Here is a 13,173-nt window from a genome sequence, read left to right on the forward strand (position 1 = left end):
CCACAAACCAGTTTCTTCATCATCTTCCAAATCCTTATCTGACCCAGAAAAACCTCAACACAGTCAAGATGCCTGTCACCGTCACCATTCCCAATAGTAAAGTCAATTCTTGGAAAGGACCCAAAGACGACACTTCACAGCTCCTGCGGGTAGTTAATTCCCAAGAAGCAAATGGATGCAAGCAAATCATCCAAAGCTCACTCTCCATCACCGGGCCCCTCGAAGAGAACCATGTCACAGCCTCAAGGAACGGTCTCGTCTGGTCATGCTTCTAAGCGTATAGCAAACACTTTCATCTCACTATTCGCCCCGAAGATATCTGGTTTGCTATAATCACCCAACTAAGCGCTTACATCAATCGCCAATTCTGAAACGAAACGGGATTACTTGGTTAGTCATCGTGGGAGGAAAGAGATCGAGATTATCGATTACGTGACTCTGCATACTGCTGATTACGGAAATCTCGCCCAGAGAATGACGCTCACGATTGGGAAGAATATCAAGGACCCTTCTTTTCGAGAATGGGTTCTCCCGTCGTTCTCGACGACTACGGAAAATGATCGCATCGTTGGTTCTGTGCTTCTCATGGGCGCACTGCAGAAATACTTCTCTTACAGAATAACACTGTGTTGTGCTATCCCTTTTGTAACACTCCTCGGAGAAGTAACCGACTACGAGGACATTCTCAAAAGACTTGATAAACTCGATGAAATGGGCGAGGAACCGACTCACTTCGCTAAGCTCCTACGACCAATCCTTCAAAACATGATTCTTTCGTTCACTCAGCCTACCAATCCAGCCATCCATTCATTCTGGAACCAGATTGCTCATGTAAAGCGCAGGTCAGGATCAGGAACAATGTCAGGCTGGATCACAGCATTCTGCTTCTGGAGCGACGAAGGAGAAGAAAGAGGTCTCGGTAAAACAAATAACATTATAGGGAATATATTGTATCCTGTCATCAGTACGGATACAATTCCAGGTGGATATGTCACTGTCCCGGTTAAAGTTGACGATCATGGAACCTGGTATAAGTGCAAGATGCTCGCTGGGTCTATCGGCATACAGGCTCTTCCCGGCCCTGAAGGTTATGTCCCTGCTGTTGAGGAGGGAAGAAGTAACGAGGAAGTGGATGAGGAGAAAACGGGGATAAAGCCTGTGACTGAGTGGATGATCTACGAATTTGCGGAGCCGGAGCCAGGTAAAGAGGCGGCCTATGTGAAGCCGTATGATCCAAATTTGGAATTGTAATAAGTGCGTTTCCTAATATCGCGATCCTTTTGGACTGCTCGGTTACTTAGTCTTGATAGCAAGTTCAAAGGCTTCTTTGCTACTTGGGACTGGTGTTGCCTTGTGATGTCTCGTTCATCGAATCGACTTGACTCTGTCGATTCCTACTTAGGGTAGACAGAATTGTAAATATCTTTACCATAGGTCTTTGTCAGTGCTTGCTTAATGCCCAAAGTCATGAAAGGTGATTATACCATATTCTCGTCATCGCATATTTCCAGCACTATCTATAGCGTTCCCTCTAAACCTCACTGATGTCATAATCTCATCTTCTCGCTTCCAGCGCTCAGGTATGCTTATCTCCGCGTTTCAACCACAAGCCCGCAACCATATCCCCACGGGGCAGGTGAGAAATGCAGGATACACCAATTATGGGTCCTGATAACAAGAAGTCCAATCCTTCTTACTTTACGGAACAAATGCTCACAATGCGCTGAATGCAGTGTAATGATTCAGTTCTCGGCTTTCCAAAACGGGACATCCGCCAACAATCTCTCAACCAACCAACTAACAAATCCTAGGACCCTAGCACCAACTCCTACAGCTTCAAAGTCAAAGGAAATAACTGACTGAGACGAACTCCACAAAAACAAGTGGTTCTCGGGGTAAACACGGAGGACTCCTCCGGGCGCGTTAAGGATTCTCCAATTTTAATACATGGCTGCCTGGTCTGGACGGAAGGGATCGTCACATTGGTCTCCACGGGGTTTAGGTAAGAGTAATCTAATCTCCAAGGGGGGGAAATGTCGGGGAAAGAGTTTTCGCCCCACGTTGTAAATTGGAGAATTGATGCGGAGATCATGGTGTAAGTAAAGTCATTGTTCAGTTATGTATTGGAGGTTGAGGTCTGTTCGTTATAGTGGTCTATTGTTCTATAACTCTATAATGCCAAATGGCTCTAAGTCTTTATGACTCTAAAGTAAAAAAAGGGTATCCAAAATGTGTTCCAACACAAAACGTTTCTATACGAAACAACACTCATGAGTGAATCTAAGACTTCTCAGAGTTGAAGCCAGAGTCGTCGCGGACTGTGCCGCTCTCCTCATTCGGCTTCTCCAAAACTCCACCGCGGCTCGACTCATCAACTAGACCAAGTCGGATAGCCTCGCGCTCGACCTCCTCGTGAGAAAGGAAGGGAAGCTCCTTGGCGGCTTGCACGTAGGACATCTTCTCGACGAAGCCCTTGGCGAAGATGATGTCGATTTCCTCGAGAGATCGGTTGGCAGTCTGGAACATGTTAGTTGTGATTGCAGAGACAGAGACAGAGTGCTTACCTCGGGGTAGAACCAGTAAAGGATGGGGAAGAATGTGGCGTTGGCGCAGCCGAAGAAGAGATAGGTTCCCCAGTGGATGTTGGAGATCATGATGGGGACGATCATGACAATGACAAAGTTGAACAGCCAGTTGGTGCAGGTCGATGTAGCGTTGGCCTTGCCTCTGGTCTTGAGAGGGTTGATCTCAGCGGGATACAACCAGGGAAGAGGCAGCCATGTAGCACCGAACGAAGCAATGTAAGTAAAGAGACCAGCGATAGCACCCTTTGAGATTTGAGGCGCGTTGGTACCAGGGTCATTACCACCAGGGATGAGGAAACCCATGGTCAAGAACATGGAAAGCATCTGACCAGCAGTACCAATGAGTAGCAACTTGCGACGACCAACACGCTCGATAAGGAACCATGATGAGGTTGCGAAAATGGCGTAGACGATCATGTTGACACCACCGAGCAGAAGAGCAAAGTTCTTATCTCCAAAGATGTCGGTGCACAGAATAGGGAAGTAGTAGATAACAGCGTTGCAGCCACCGACCTGCTGCATGAACTGCGATCCCGAACCGAGGAGCATACGGCGGAAGTGCTGCGTCTTTCCACCGGTGAAGAGAGCCTTGACGGGTGTGCTCTTCTGAGCAGCGAAACCAGAGGCACGGATTGAGTCGACGACACGGTCGCGTTCAGCGCGGGTCTCGTCGCTGTCGACTTCGAAGCCGCGAATAGCGGCGATGACGCGCTCGGCCTCCTCGTGTCGGTCGTGGGTGAGTAGCCAGCGGGGGGATTCTGGTAGCCAGACCATTGAGATACAGAGGATGAGACCGAAGACGCACTGGAAGGCAATGGGGAAGCGCCACGTGAGGTCCTGGGGACCGTAGGAGCAGCCGTAGTCGATCCAGTATGCAATGAGGGTGCCGAAGGCGATAATGCCACCCTCGATGCAGATGAGGAGACCTCTGTTGGTGGTGGTGGAACACTCAGCTTGGTATGTTGGGATGGTAGAGGTGTTGATGCCGTTTCCGACACCAGTGATTGTTCGGCCGATGATGAGCTGCGCAAGAGCCTTGTGGCCCTTCATAGCAGTGACTTGGATGATAACACCAACGATCATGATCCAACCGCCAAGAATCATGGCCCTTCGACGACCAAGAAGATCACCAATCCAGAGGATGAACATGGCGCCGAGCAAGCACCCAATCTCGTAAATGGCCGTTACGAAACCCTGCATAGTACTATCTTTTGTCTCGGGGAAGTAATCATGAAAAGGGTCTGCGTCGATGATACCAGACATGACACCCTGGTCATATCCGAAGAGGAGGAAACCAGTCGTCGCGACGGTAGATATGGCCAGGGACAATTTCTTGCCCGTCAGGCCTGCGAAGGAGGGAGGCATTGTGACGGAGGGGGGGCTATAGACCTGCTATGTTTGAGGGGGGAGCTCGTCTAGAGCTGGGAGGATGGGGGAGCTTGGTGAGGGAGGCATTGGGGGAGAGGAGAGGGTTTATATGTTGAGTGTGAGCATGGTGATCAGAGTCGGGTGTAAATGGGAGGGAGTCTGGGATGCGAAAATTCTGAAGTGAGCGTATTACTACATCTCCACGTACGGTCCACTATCTCCACGCGTTGGAAGTGACGATCATCCTTGAAAGAAGGTCGAAAAGTTGGTCAAAGAACGAGAAAGTCCCTTGAGGGAGGACCTGGAGTGTCACAGTGGGTGGACCGAAGGAACATTGGGGATCTCCACGCCTGAGTCGTTCACAAGGCGGCCACTGTAACTCACCACTAAAACCTCCAAGGGCACTAAAAACCACTGTGAGCCTCAGGCGCTGCCTTACAGGGCACACACACAGCAGATGCCGTCTTCCGACTCCTTCAGATCTGCCAAGGCAAACCTCGGTGTTACTGAAAACAGACAAAACCGTGACGTCAAGTGCAAAGCGGCAAAGGCGCCTGAAAAAACGGCATGTTTTTTTAGTGCTAGAAGGGAAGGGTTAGCGGATGAAACGTTCTATTTGGCCCTTAGAACCCTTGTCGTGGCGATCATCTCGAGCGGCAGAGACGTCATTGGTTCAGGGGATATGTCCACGATGGTGCTAGTGATTAAGCATGATGAAACCGAGGCTCTACACGTGAAGTTATACAATAATAGCGATTGCAGTTGATAACTTTTTTGGTGGCTTACAATTGATGCTTCACGTGGATGACGATCAAAGGGTCTTCCCCAAGTCTCGTCTAAAAAAAAATGGCGAAAAAAAACAGGAACCTGGGGATTGCACAAAATATCGGGCCTCAAAGGTCGGGGGTGGGAACTGAAGATCATGTCCTCATGAGGAGCGGACAAACAGCTCAATGCGTGAACGAGGTTCCAGTATACGTGGAGAAGACGTAGAATTTGTGGTTCTGAAGGTGTTGGTGACAAATTCTGCCTTGGAAGAAGAGTCGTTATTTAATTGACGTGGGTACTACCTACAAGTAACAGTGTACAGGAACTAGAGAAATAGAGTTCAGAGTTTTCTCTTGCAAGCGAAAACAATGCGAGGCGAGGTTCGCTGCAGTGGAGGTTACAGGTGTCAATGGTGTTTTGGTGGACCTCACGCAATGACATTCAATGGTACAATTGGGTCTGGGGAAGATGATCAAAGGGTCCAATTCTGCTTGTCAAAATCGTTGATCTCACTGACAATTCCATCAAAAATTGGATAGAATGAAGGGACGAGATGCACGTCGTTAGAAGCACGTTTTCTTGGCCGCGGGAGATCAACCTGGACTTGCAAACTTGGCGATGCTAGAACATTGGCATCACCACAACACTTGGCTGCACAGAATGCATAGAATAGGTATATATGAACAATTTCATGATTACATACAAGTTACTGATTCAGAGACTGGTACGGAGTATTGTTATCCATTAACCCGGCATCGGATTATCTCCTATCTCACTGTATTGATCATCCACACTCCCTTACTCAAGACCGTCGTATACGCCGATCCCTCTGCGCAATTAAACTTTCAACATCTGTCTCTGTCTGTGACTCTCGGATTGCTTCTTTTGGCAATGCGCATTTGTTTCATTGTGAGATTCGTCAGCTTTTAAGCCGCAACTAATCTCAATCTCACCATCACCACCAACTGCAACTGCAACCAACTTGTACGGTACGGTACAGTATGGCATTGGATGCGTGCCAATTGGAATCTCGGAACCGCTGTTTCTTGGCGATCCTTCCGACGGAGAAAAGATGCCTTGGCAGGCGGATAGCGGCGCAAGAACGGGAGTTAGCCGAGCGTTTACGCGGGCATAATGAGGGTTTACCGTGTTTGCCAAGATGACGGTGTTGGTGATACGGGATATCCTTGTTTTGGTGGAAGCTCTCGTCAGACTTGATCCTAAATGACAAAAAGACTTGGGTAAATTCAGCATAAGTTTAAATTCCTTTTTTGAGTTTATTTTAATACTCTATCAAGGTCTGATGTTTTCTTGCATTTGTTGATGTCTTTAATTGACTGACGTGCTAAACCTGTGACACGCGACCCAGTATTAAAAGTGTCACTCTCAACCTCGTGGACCCTTTTTTTATCTCACCCACAATGGAGTCTCTTTTTCGCCGAGCTTTGCACCGAGAAGCAGGGACTTCTCCAGCTCCTGCCAGGGCCATTGTTTTTCTGGCACAAGGTTAAGTTGACGAGACGATGGGATGCGGAGGTTTGGGTTGGGGTCTGGGGGAGGAGTTTTGACGTTTTTCGTGTGAGGGGATTGAAGCTGGGGAAAATCACCACTCGTGATGATCAACGTCGACTTCATGAAGAGTATCACGAGTTATTAGTTTCGCGAGTGTGAGGAATTTTATTATTGTCGGTTTTTACAGCCTCAGACAGGAGGATCGGAAAATGTTCGCCCTCATGATATGTAATGATGGTTCTCAAGGAAAGATTGGCGATTGCGATTAGGGAATATGGATTGGAGTGAAAGCGATGGCAGAGCGATGGCATGAACGGAAGCATGGAAATGTAACAGAATGCACGAGAAACGATCTTAATCATCAAGTCACTGTGTGAAACTATGCGTCCCGTGTAATGATTCACAAGTGTAAAGTGACAGCCTCACCCTCGTGTCAGTGCAAATGGCAGCTGATCAAGTCATCTCACGTCTCACCCAGCCATATCTTTCGTCATTCATATTTCCCACGCTCCAACACTGCAATAACTCAACATAGGCTGCTAAAAATGGCAAGACATCACCATCTTCACGAACATCATCACGACGCTGATCAACCGGACACTCTAACGATCAGAGGCCGTCCTCGACATTCAGACGATGATACCCCCGAAACAGAAGATGAACCGCGCACTGAAGAGACTGTAGTCAATGTCGTGGACGAGCTGCCACGAAGCGGTTTGGTCATCTTCGATGACTGCGTCAGTCTCATTCGCGTCGACAACCTCTCCGAAAGAGCACTTAATCGATGGCGTGAAGAAGAACAGCAACACCAACAAAACCCCCAAGAAACCCAACCTCAGAGCCAAATCCCACCATCAATCTACGACGGCTCAGCCCCCATCCTCTCCAGTCCCCGCCTAACCCAAATCTCCCGCGCCTGCATCATCGCCTCAAACGGGTTCTACGTCGTCAACTGCGACCCATCAGGACCTTAGGTAAACATCTGCTGGCGAGTCCCCGGGCCGCGAAATATATGGCTCGCCAGACTGGCAGCTAGCCCAGATGGAAGCGATACAAATCGTACGCCGTCGATCACGCGGGGGATGACGCTGTCGTGCTTTCGGAGGGTGCCGTCGGGGGGTGAGTGTGCGTGGTCGATTATTATGGCCAAGTCTTGTGGGAACGTGCAAGAGAGGATTGAGCGTGGCGAGGGGGAGTTGGTGTTTGCTGAGCCGACTAGTGAGGAGGGTTTGGTTGCTTTTGGGAGGGCTGTTGGGATTGAGGTTTTGTGTGTTGGAGAGTGATGGTGATGGTAGCGTGGAACTGAGATTGCATTAGTGGATGAGGCATGAGAATGGCGCGCATATCGTGACATTGCTTGAAGATTGTTCGGCTTCTTCTCTCTTTTCTATTGTGGTATCGTGAGCGTTGGGAGTTGGAACAACTTGTCAAGACATCTCCTGCGAAGGCACATCAGAGGGTTCACACAGATTGTATAAGAAAGGATTAATGAGAGGATCAATATACGTCCTTGAGGCCCGTTGAAGCGTACCCCCCGATACCTCAGTATACGTGAGAACGGCCGGGTGTAGTTCATATCCTTCACTCTCCGCCTTCGCACTGCCAACAGCCGCCCAAGTCACTTCTCCTCTCTCTTTCTTCTTCCTCCGATCTCATCTCATCACAACACCTGCATACGGATCCTCAGCGTTAACATCGCCGACCTCGACAGTATGCGCACCAAGCGCAACAACAGAACATCGCGGTCCCCGGCCCTGTCAGGGCAGAAAGCGACGCTCCAACACGCCCCGAAGCTTCCAGTCAGAGCATAGTTGCGCAGAATGAGAGTCAGACTCCCCGAAATGATGCGCCTCTTCAAAGTGAAGCCACTCAACATGGCAATCCCCAACGCGACACGAGCCAGGGCGACCACGATCTCCAAGACTTCCGTCCCATTGTGCAGAATTACAATCTTCTACGCATTCTTCCAGTCATCGAGATCTCAAACGATCCCACACTCTTCATCCAGAACCCTCGCAAAGATGGCCCTCAGAGTGACATCTGTGCTCGCGTACCTGGAATGTTCAACCACTGGGCTGCACATGTCAGCTGCTATGACAGTTTCTACGATCTCTGGGACTTGGTAGTCATGCACTCAGGCGAGGAGGAGCCGGAGGTTCATCTGTACCTTGCAAACTTTGGTGCAAGCTACACGTACAACAGGGACTTGGTGGCTCAAGAGCTGGTCCTGGATGAGCCTGCCAGCATCATCGCGTGGACAAATGACCCGTCTCCGGATATTGACTTTTCTCAAGTGACGATTTTTAAGATGACCACGGTCTCTACGACACCGCTTCTTCCTTATCTTCAGCATATTCTGGGCCAAAAGGGTTCGAAGTGGCTGGTCTGAATGACGCCAAACTCTGGCATCACCTTTCAAGGGGTCTTTGTTGAGCACAAATGAGTACTGAAGGAGTTTGGACGCATAAAAGGGATCATTACGACTCGTTTTCGAGAGAAGGTTAGCAGTCACGCCCCAAATTGCTGCTCAATGCTAACCGTTCGCAGAGGCTCTGTCGACGCAGCTTTGCCCTCACAGGCCCTTCGACAGTTGGTCGCTAGTGCACCAGACATACCGATACTGGGTCACAAGACTCTCGGGGAAGGGGTTTTCAAGGATTGTGGAACTTTATAGAGGCAGAAAATACTGGCAACAGAGGCCCCGGGACCGGTTGACTCCTTCTTTCATGATATCCTCCGAGTGGAAGGTCGCACTTGGAACTTACCTTAGATAGGCACCTTAGTTGTTCTCAGTCAAATCACAAAGCCTTCTCGCATTCTCTCTCTCTCATCAAAGTCATCACCAATCTCTCGTTAAATCATCATACAAAAAGACCATCCACAATTGACAGCCAGAATCTTACCCTCCTAATCGGTCCCAGTGAATCAACAATGAATGGCAACCTTCCCCCTCCCGCAAAGTCAACGTCGGGTCCCCAAACCCGAGACACAGGCACACAAATCTGGAGAGTCTTTGTGATTCTCCTCCCCAACCGCCACTTGCAAATAGTCATCAATAACATACACCCCGGCGACCCTCCCCTTAACCACTACGCCGACTTCCAGAGCATAGACGAGATGCGAGCCGGTACTTCATTCCACGCCACTAGGCACAATATAAACATTCATTTGCACAGAATTCAGTTATTTGTTTATCCTGATGGGACTGATTTCGATGTCGTTGTGGAGAACCCGCATGGTCTCGCGCTATGGATCGTTGTCTAGGTTCCGCGGCCCCGTACCCGGCACCAGTAAGTCATCCATCCATTAAGGGGGGCTGGTATTGACACTAATGGCGTTTAGAGAAATTAGAGAAGACAGTGATGAATCTGATGACTCGGATGTCGACTGAAGCGTTCACGATGTGAGTCAAGGTGTGCTGGCTTCTCATACGAGTCATCTGACATGATCTACAGGATACACCGCCGAGTTGAATTCTTTCTACCAGCGACCGAGTTCCGTTTCAGATATTGCAAAGGGTTGGGGCAGTAACCGTGATATGAGAAGCCCGAGGACTCAGAGCACGAGAACAAGCGATAGTTTACAAGACATTCTTTGAAGATATGGGTAGACAGTATACGACAGCGAATTGTTTCATGCATTCTGACCATCTGGGCTGTCTCCGAAGAAGAGCGAGGCTCAACTGCACTGTGAACTCTTCCATTTCTTCTGGCTCCTCGCTCCTTGCTCTCTTTTTCTCGAACCCACGGTCCAGCCAAATACTCTTCCATACATCAGTCGCCCTTATGAGCCCACGCTCAATGTCATCTCCCGGGCAGCACCTCGTCCCTCCATATGTCAATCCAAGACACCTTTCTCTGATCCAGCACCCGTCCACACAGCTCTGACACTCATGCCGCGTTGTCTTTTTATCTCACATAGCCTCCTCTTTGTCCATCCCGTCCTTACGACAATGCCGTTGCACCAAGTTGGGCCATGGACAAGCTGACTCGCAACCAAACACTTGCTCCAATCGCATCTGAGCAGAGGTGTAATCGCTTGACTTCTCTCATATTCTCCTTGACTCTAGATCCAACAGCGATTGCCCAAAGATCGATATCACTCATATCACAAGAACCACTACCAGTGAAAGACATTTATCCTTTCAGAACTATTTCAGGTATTCCTATTCCCAAAATAGAACAGACAAAGCACCTGGTCCCCATTCCCATGCCATTCCCTGATGTCCAACGCAAGCAAACAAAGAACCTCCCAAATCTCCAGCAACCGTGCGTCCACTCCCCCAATACTACACTCTCTCCAAACTCATCTCACATCGATCCCAGACCGTCCAAACCATAACGATTTATTATATGAACTCCCTATCCTCCTCTCTCCTCCTATCTTTCAGCATAAAGTAAGAAACATGAAGCTCACACTCGCTACACTGACTCTCGTCGCACTCACGGCTGCTACTCCCCCTCCTGAGCCGGTTGTTCTCAAACCGGTTTCTGAGAAGGCTAGTAGTGGTTGCTATCACTAGTATGTCTCTCCCCCCTATCTACGCCATGTCGTCAGTCCAAACTCAAGTCGTCTCGCAACCTCTGCCTCGAGCCCAACCACTACACTGATCTCCAACATCCTTGCAACTTCAATGTCAATCCACTAACGATATCAGCATAATTCCCAAGCCAAACAACTGCTGTCTTCCTCGTCTCTGCGCCTGCAAAGATGGTACGTCTCCCCTCTCTCTCCCCTATCCCTGTTCATCCCTGCTCTCCCTTCTACTGTCTCAGAATACATCCTAACCAGCATCAGGTAACTACTACCAATTCAACGAAGACGCATGGAAACAAAAGATGAACGGATGTGATCCACCCTGGGGCTATCTCGGAAAGAAAATGCACGACATGCCTAGCTTCTGCTGTCGAGGATGGAAAGCCCCCAAGCCTGTATTTCCCGCGTAACTCCTGTATTAGTCCATTCTGATTCTTCTCTTCTTACTCTCATTAATGTCACATTTATAAATCTTTTACTTCCTCCTCCTTCTGTCCCTCCTTAGCCTTCTCATTCTCCTCGCCCTTATCATCCTCCGTCGCAGCCTTACAGCTCACAACTCCCCCTGCGATCCCTCCCAACTCCTCACCACTCCCCAACCACGGCCCAGCGCTATAATTCGCCTCTACACCCGCGTACACAAACCACCCACTCACAGGCTGTGCCATGACTCCCCCCGGTGTATTCCTCTTCTCCACGCCAACGTTGCCTGCTACGAGAAACGCTGGGGTGTCGACGCCTTCTGAGGGGTAGTTCTTCATTGTCAGGGGCGCTTTGGCGTAGCCGATGCTGATGTCGGAGAGGGTGATGGGGATGTAGCTTTGGCCGTCAATTGTGAGGGACCAGTCGTTGGGGAAGATGCCCATTTCAACCTCTTCAGTTTTCACCTCCTCTTTCTTGACCTCTTCGACCTTCTCTGCGGACTCTTCGTCATCCTCGTCCCAGTCATCGTACCAATCCTCATAAACACCCCGAACCTTCCCATCCCGATCCCAGTACATGAATCCCGTAATCCACCCCGAAACATCCCACTCACTCGCCCCCTCACCACAAGACCACTTCTTCTTCGCCCTAACAATCTGCTCCCAAAACAACTTCCTCTCCCCATCACCCTCACCTCCATCAGTATCAACATCCCAGGAACTAACAAACCTCTTCATAATTGGCCTCAACCTCTCCGCAAAACCCCCCGCCTCTTGCCCAAACTCCTTCAACATCTCAACCTTCTCTCCCAGCTTAACCCAATCCTCCCTCTCCCCCAGAAGCGTAACACTCGGTATTCCACACACCATCATGCCCTCATACTCAAAGAAATGCTGCATCAGCCCCATCATCAACACCGTAGCCGTAACGTCATCCTGCACAGTCGAGGTGCTAAAACCAGGCTTTATCCAATCCAACAACCACCCCGTCTTGACCCTACTCTGTATCTCCCCCCTGAACGCACCGATGATACCATCCCACGAAAACCCTTCCACTGTAATCTTCTCGCGCCCAGAGTGATCAACGAATAAATGCCGGAGAGCTTCAGAGTGTGTACTCATATACACATTCATCTGCGCCAGAACCCCAAACCAGATCTCATCAGGGCGTAGGATGAGATGCTCATGCTTAGCCCACGCCTCAACAGCACCCCTCACAAAGCCATCCGACGAGGGGAATACATTTCGTTCTGAGAGGTCGTCAAATGATGATGCGAGCAGTGAGGCTGTGTTCTCGGCTTCTTCTGGACAGCTCCGCGAGAATAGATCTGCAGCTGATGTAGCGATACCTGACGCGGTGAAGGGCAATGGGTCGACGCGGTTGACTTGGATGGTGATTGAGGCGGTGGCCAGGCCAGCCAGCCACAGCGCTCTGAGCATCGTATACGAAGCAGTTTCTTCTCTTGGATATCCTCTTTCGTGTATGTATACCGTGGGGCGATCAAGGTTGGTGTGGGTACGCAAAGCGTGGCCTGATGCAAGATTACGGACCTCCCGATCGGACGGATTCAAGGTTAAAAAGGGGTCGCGTTAGCGGCTCTTAGTGGAGTTGTCTAGGGAACTGGGCCGAATTCCATCTCATGATAACGACGTATGGCTCAGACTATCATAGCAAATGAGAAGTTGGTCCTCAGACTATTCATGGTGAGTTTCTCAGTCTATTTCTGACGAATGAGAAATTTGTTTTGGGACATTGTTGACGGGATCGGATCTCCGTTGGCGACGTATCGAGATATGATCCCGGCTGCTACAGGGGAACGCAACATCCGATCTCCGTTGGTATCAGTATCAGTGCAGATGCAGGGTAGGACATGCGACAATTGGCAATTGACGAGATTAATTAATTGGGCATGTCAACGTGAACATCGTCATGTTAGGCCGTGATTTATGCCATAAGGCCCGATGGTCAAATGCCTCATCTT

At 49.5% G+C, this 13,173-nt stretch overlaps 6 protein-coding genes across 6 annotated transcripts; 4 read left to right on the forward strand and 2 right to left on the reverse strand.

Moving 5' to 3' along the window:
• Positions 1 to 231: 231 nt before the first annotated feature.
• Positions 232 to 1,251, forward strand: FVEG_04446 (hypothetical protein; the record flags this gene model as incomplete). The annotated part of the gene is made up of 2 exons (XM_018892225.1): positions 232 to 277; positions 347 to 1,251. 2 exons carry the CDS (start codon positions 232 to 234, stop codon positions 1,249 to 1,251), a joined length of 951 nt encoding a protein of 316 aa, XP_018748886.1.
• Positions 1,252 to 2,110: 859 nt separating this feature from the next.
• Positions 2,111 to 4,421, reverse strand: FVEG_04447 (hypothetical protein). Its single transcript, XM_018892226.1, has 2 exons — positions 2,565 to 4,421; positions 2,111 to 2,517 (listed from the first exon to the last, which is right to left on the reverse strand). The coding sequence occupies exons 1-2, from the start codon at positions 3,948 to 3,950 to the stop codon at positions 2,281 to 2,283; spliced, it is 1,623 nt and encodes a 540-aa protein (XP_018748887.1). The 5' UTR covers positions 3,951 to 4,421; the 3' UTR covers positions 2,111 to 2,280.
• Positions 4,422 to 6,778: 2,357 nt separating this feature from the next.
• FVEG_04448 (hypothetical protein) lies at positions 6,779 to 8,622 on the forward strand (the record flags this gene model as incomplete). Its single annotated transcript, XM_018892227.1, has 2 exons — positions 6,779 to 7,180; positions 7,945 to 8,622. 2 exons carry the CDS (start codon positions 6,779 to 6,781, stop codon positions 8,620 to 8,622), a joined length of 1,080 nt encoding a protein of 359 aa, XP_018748888.1.
• A 542-nt stretch (positions 8,623 to 9,164) lies between these two features.
• FVEG_04449 (hypothetical protein) lies at positions 9,165 to 9,497 on the forward strand (the record flags this gene model as incomplete). Its single annotated transcript, XM_018892228.1, has 1 exon — positions 9,165 to 9,497. One exon carries the CDS (start codon positions 9,165 to 9,167, stop codon positions 9,495 to 9,497), a length of 333 nt encoding a protein of 110 aa, XP_018748889.1.
• An 859-nt stretch (positions 9,498 to 10,356) lies between these two features.
• Positions 10,357 to 13,142, reverse strand: FVEG_04450 (hypothetical protein). Its single transcript, XM_018892229.1, has one exon. It carries the CDS (start codon positions 12,629 to 12,631, stop codon positions 11,234 to 11,236), a length of 1,398 nt encoding a protein of 465 aa, XP_018748890.1. The 5' UTR covers positions 12,632 to 13,142; the 3' UTR covers positions 10,357 to 11,233.
• On the forward strand, positions 10,639 to 11,179 carry FVEG_15481 (hypothetical protein; the record flags this gene model as incomplete). Its single annotated transcript, XM_018904610.1, has 3 exons — positions 10,639 to 10,754; positions 10,891 to 10,946; positions 11,031 to 11,179. 3 exons carry the CDS (start codon positions 10,639 to 10,641, stop codon positions 11,177 to 11,179), a joined length of 321 nt encoding a protein of 106 aa, XP_018748891.1.
• Positions 13,143 to 13,173: the final 31 nt, after the last annotated feature.

Source organism: Fusarium verticillioides, chromosome 4 (genome assembly GCF_000149555.1).
Source record: "Fusarium verticillioides 7600 chromosome 4, whole genome shotgun sequence".
In the NCBI taxonomy this organism is placed as follows: Eukaryota; Fungi; Ascomycota; class Sordariomycetes; order Hypocreales; family Nectriaceae; genus Fusarium; species Fusarium verticillioides.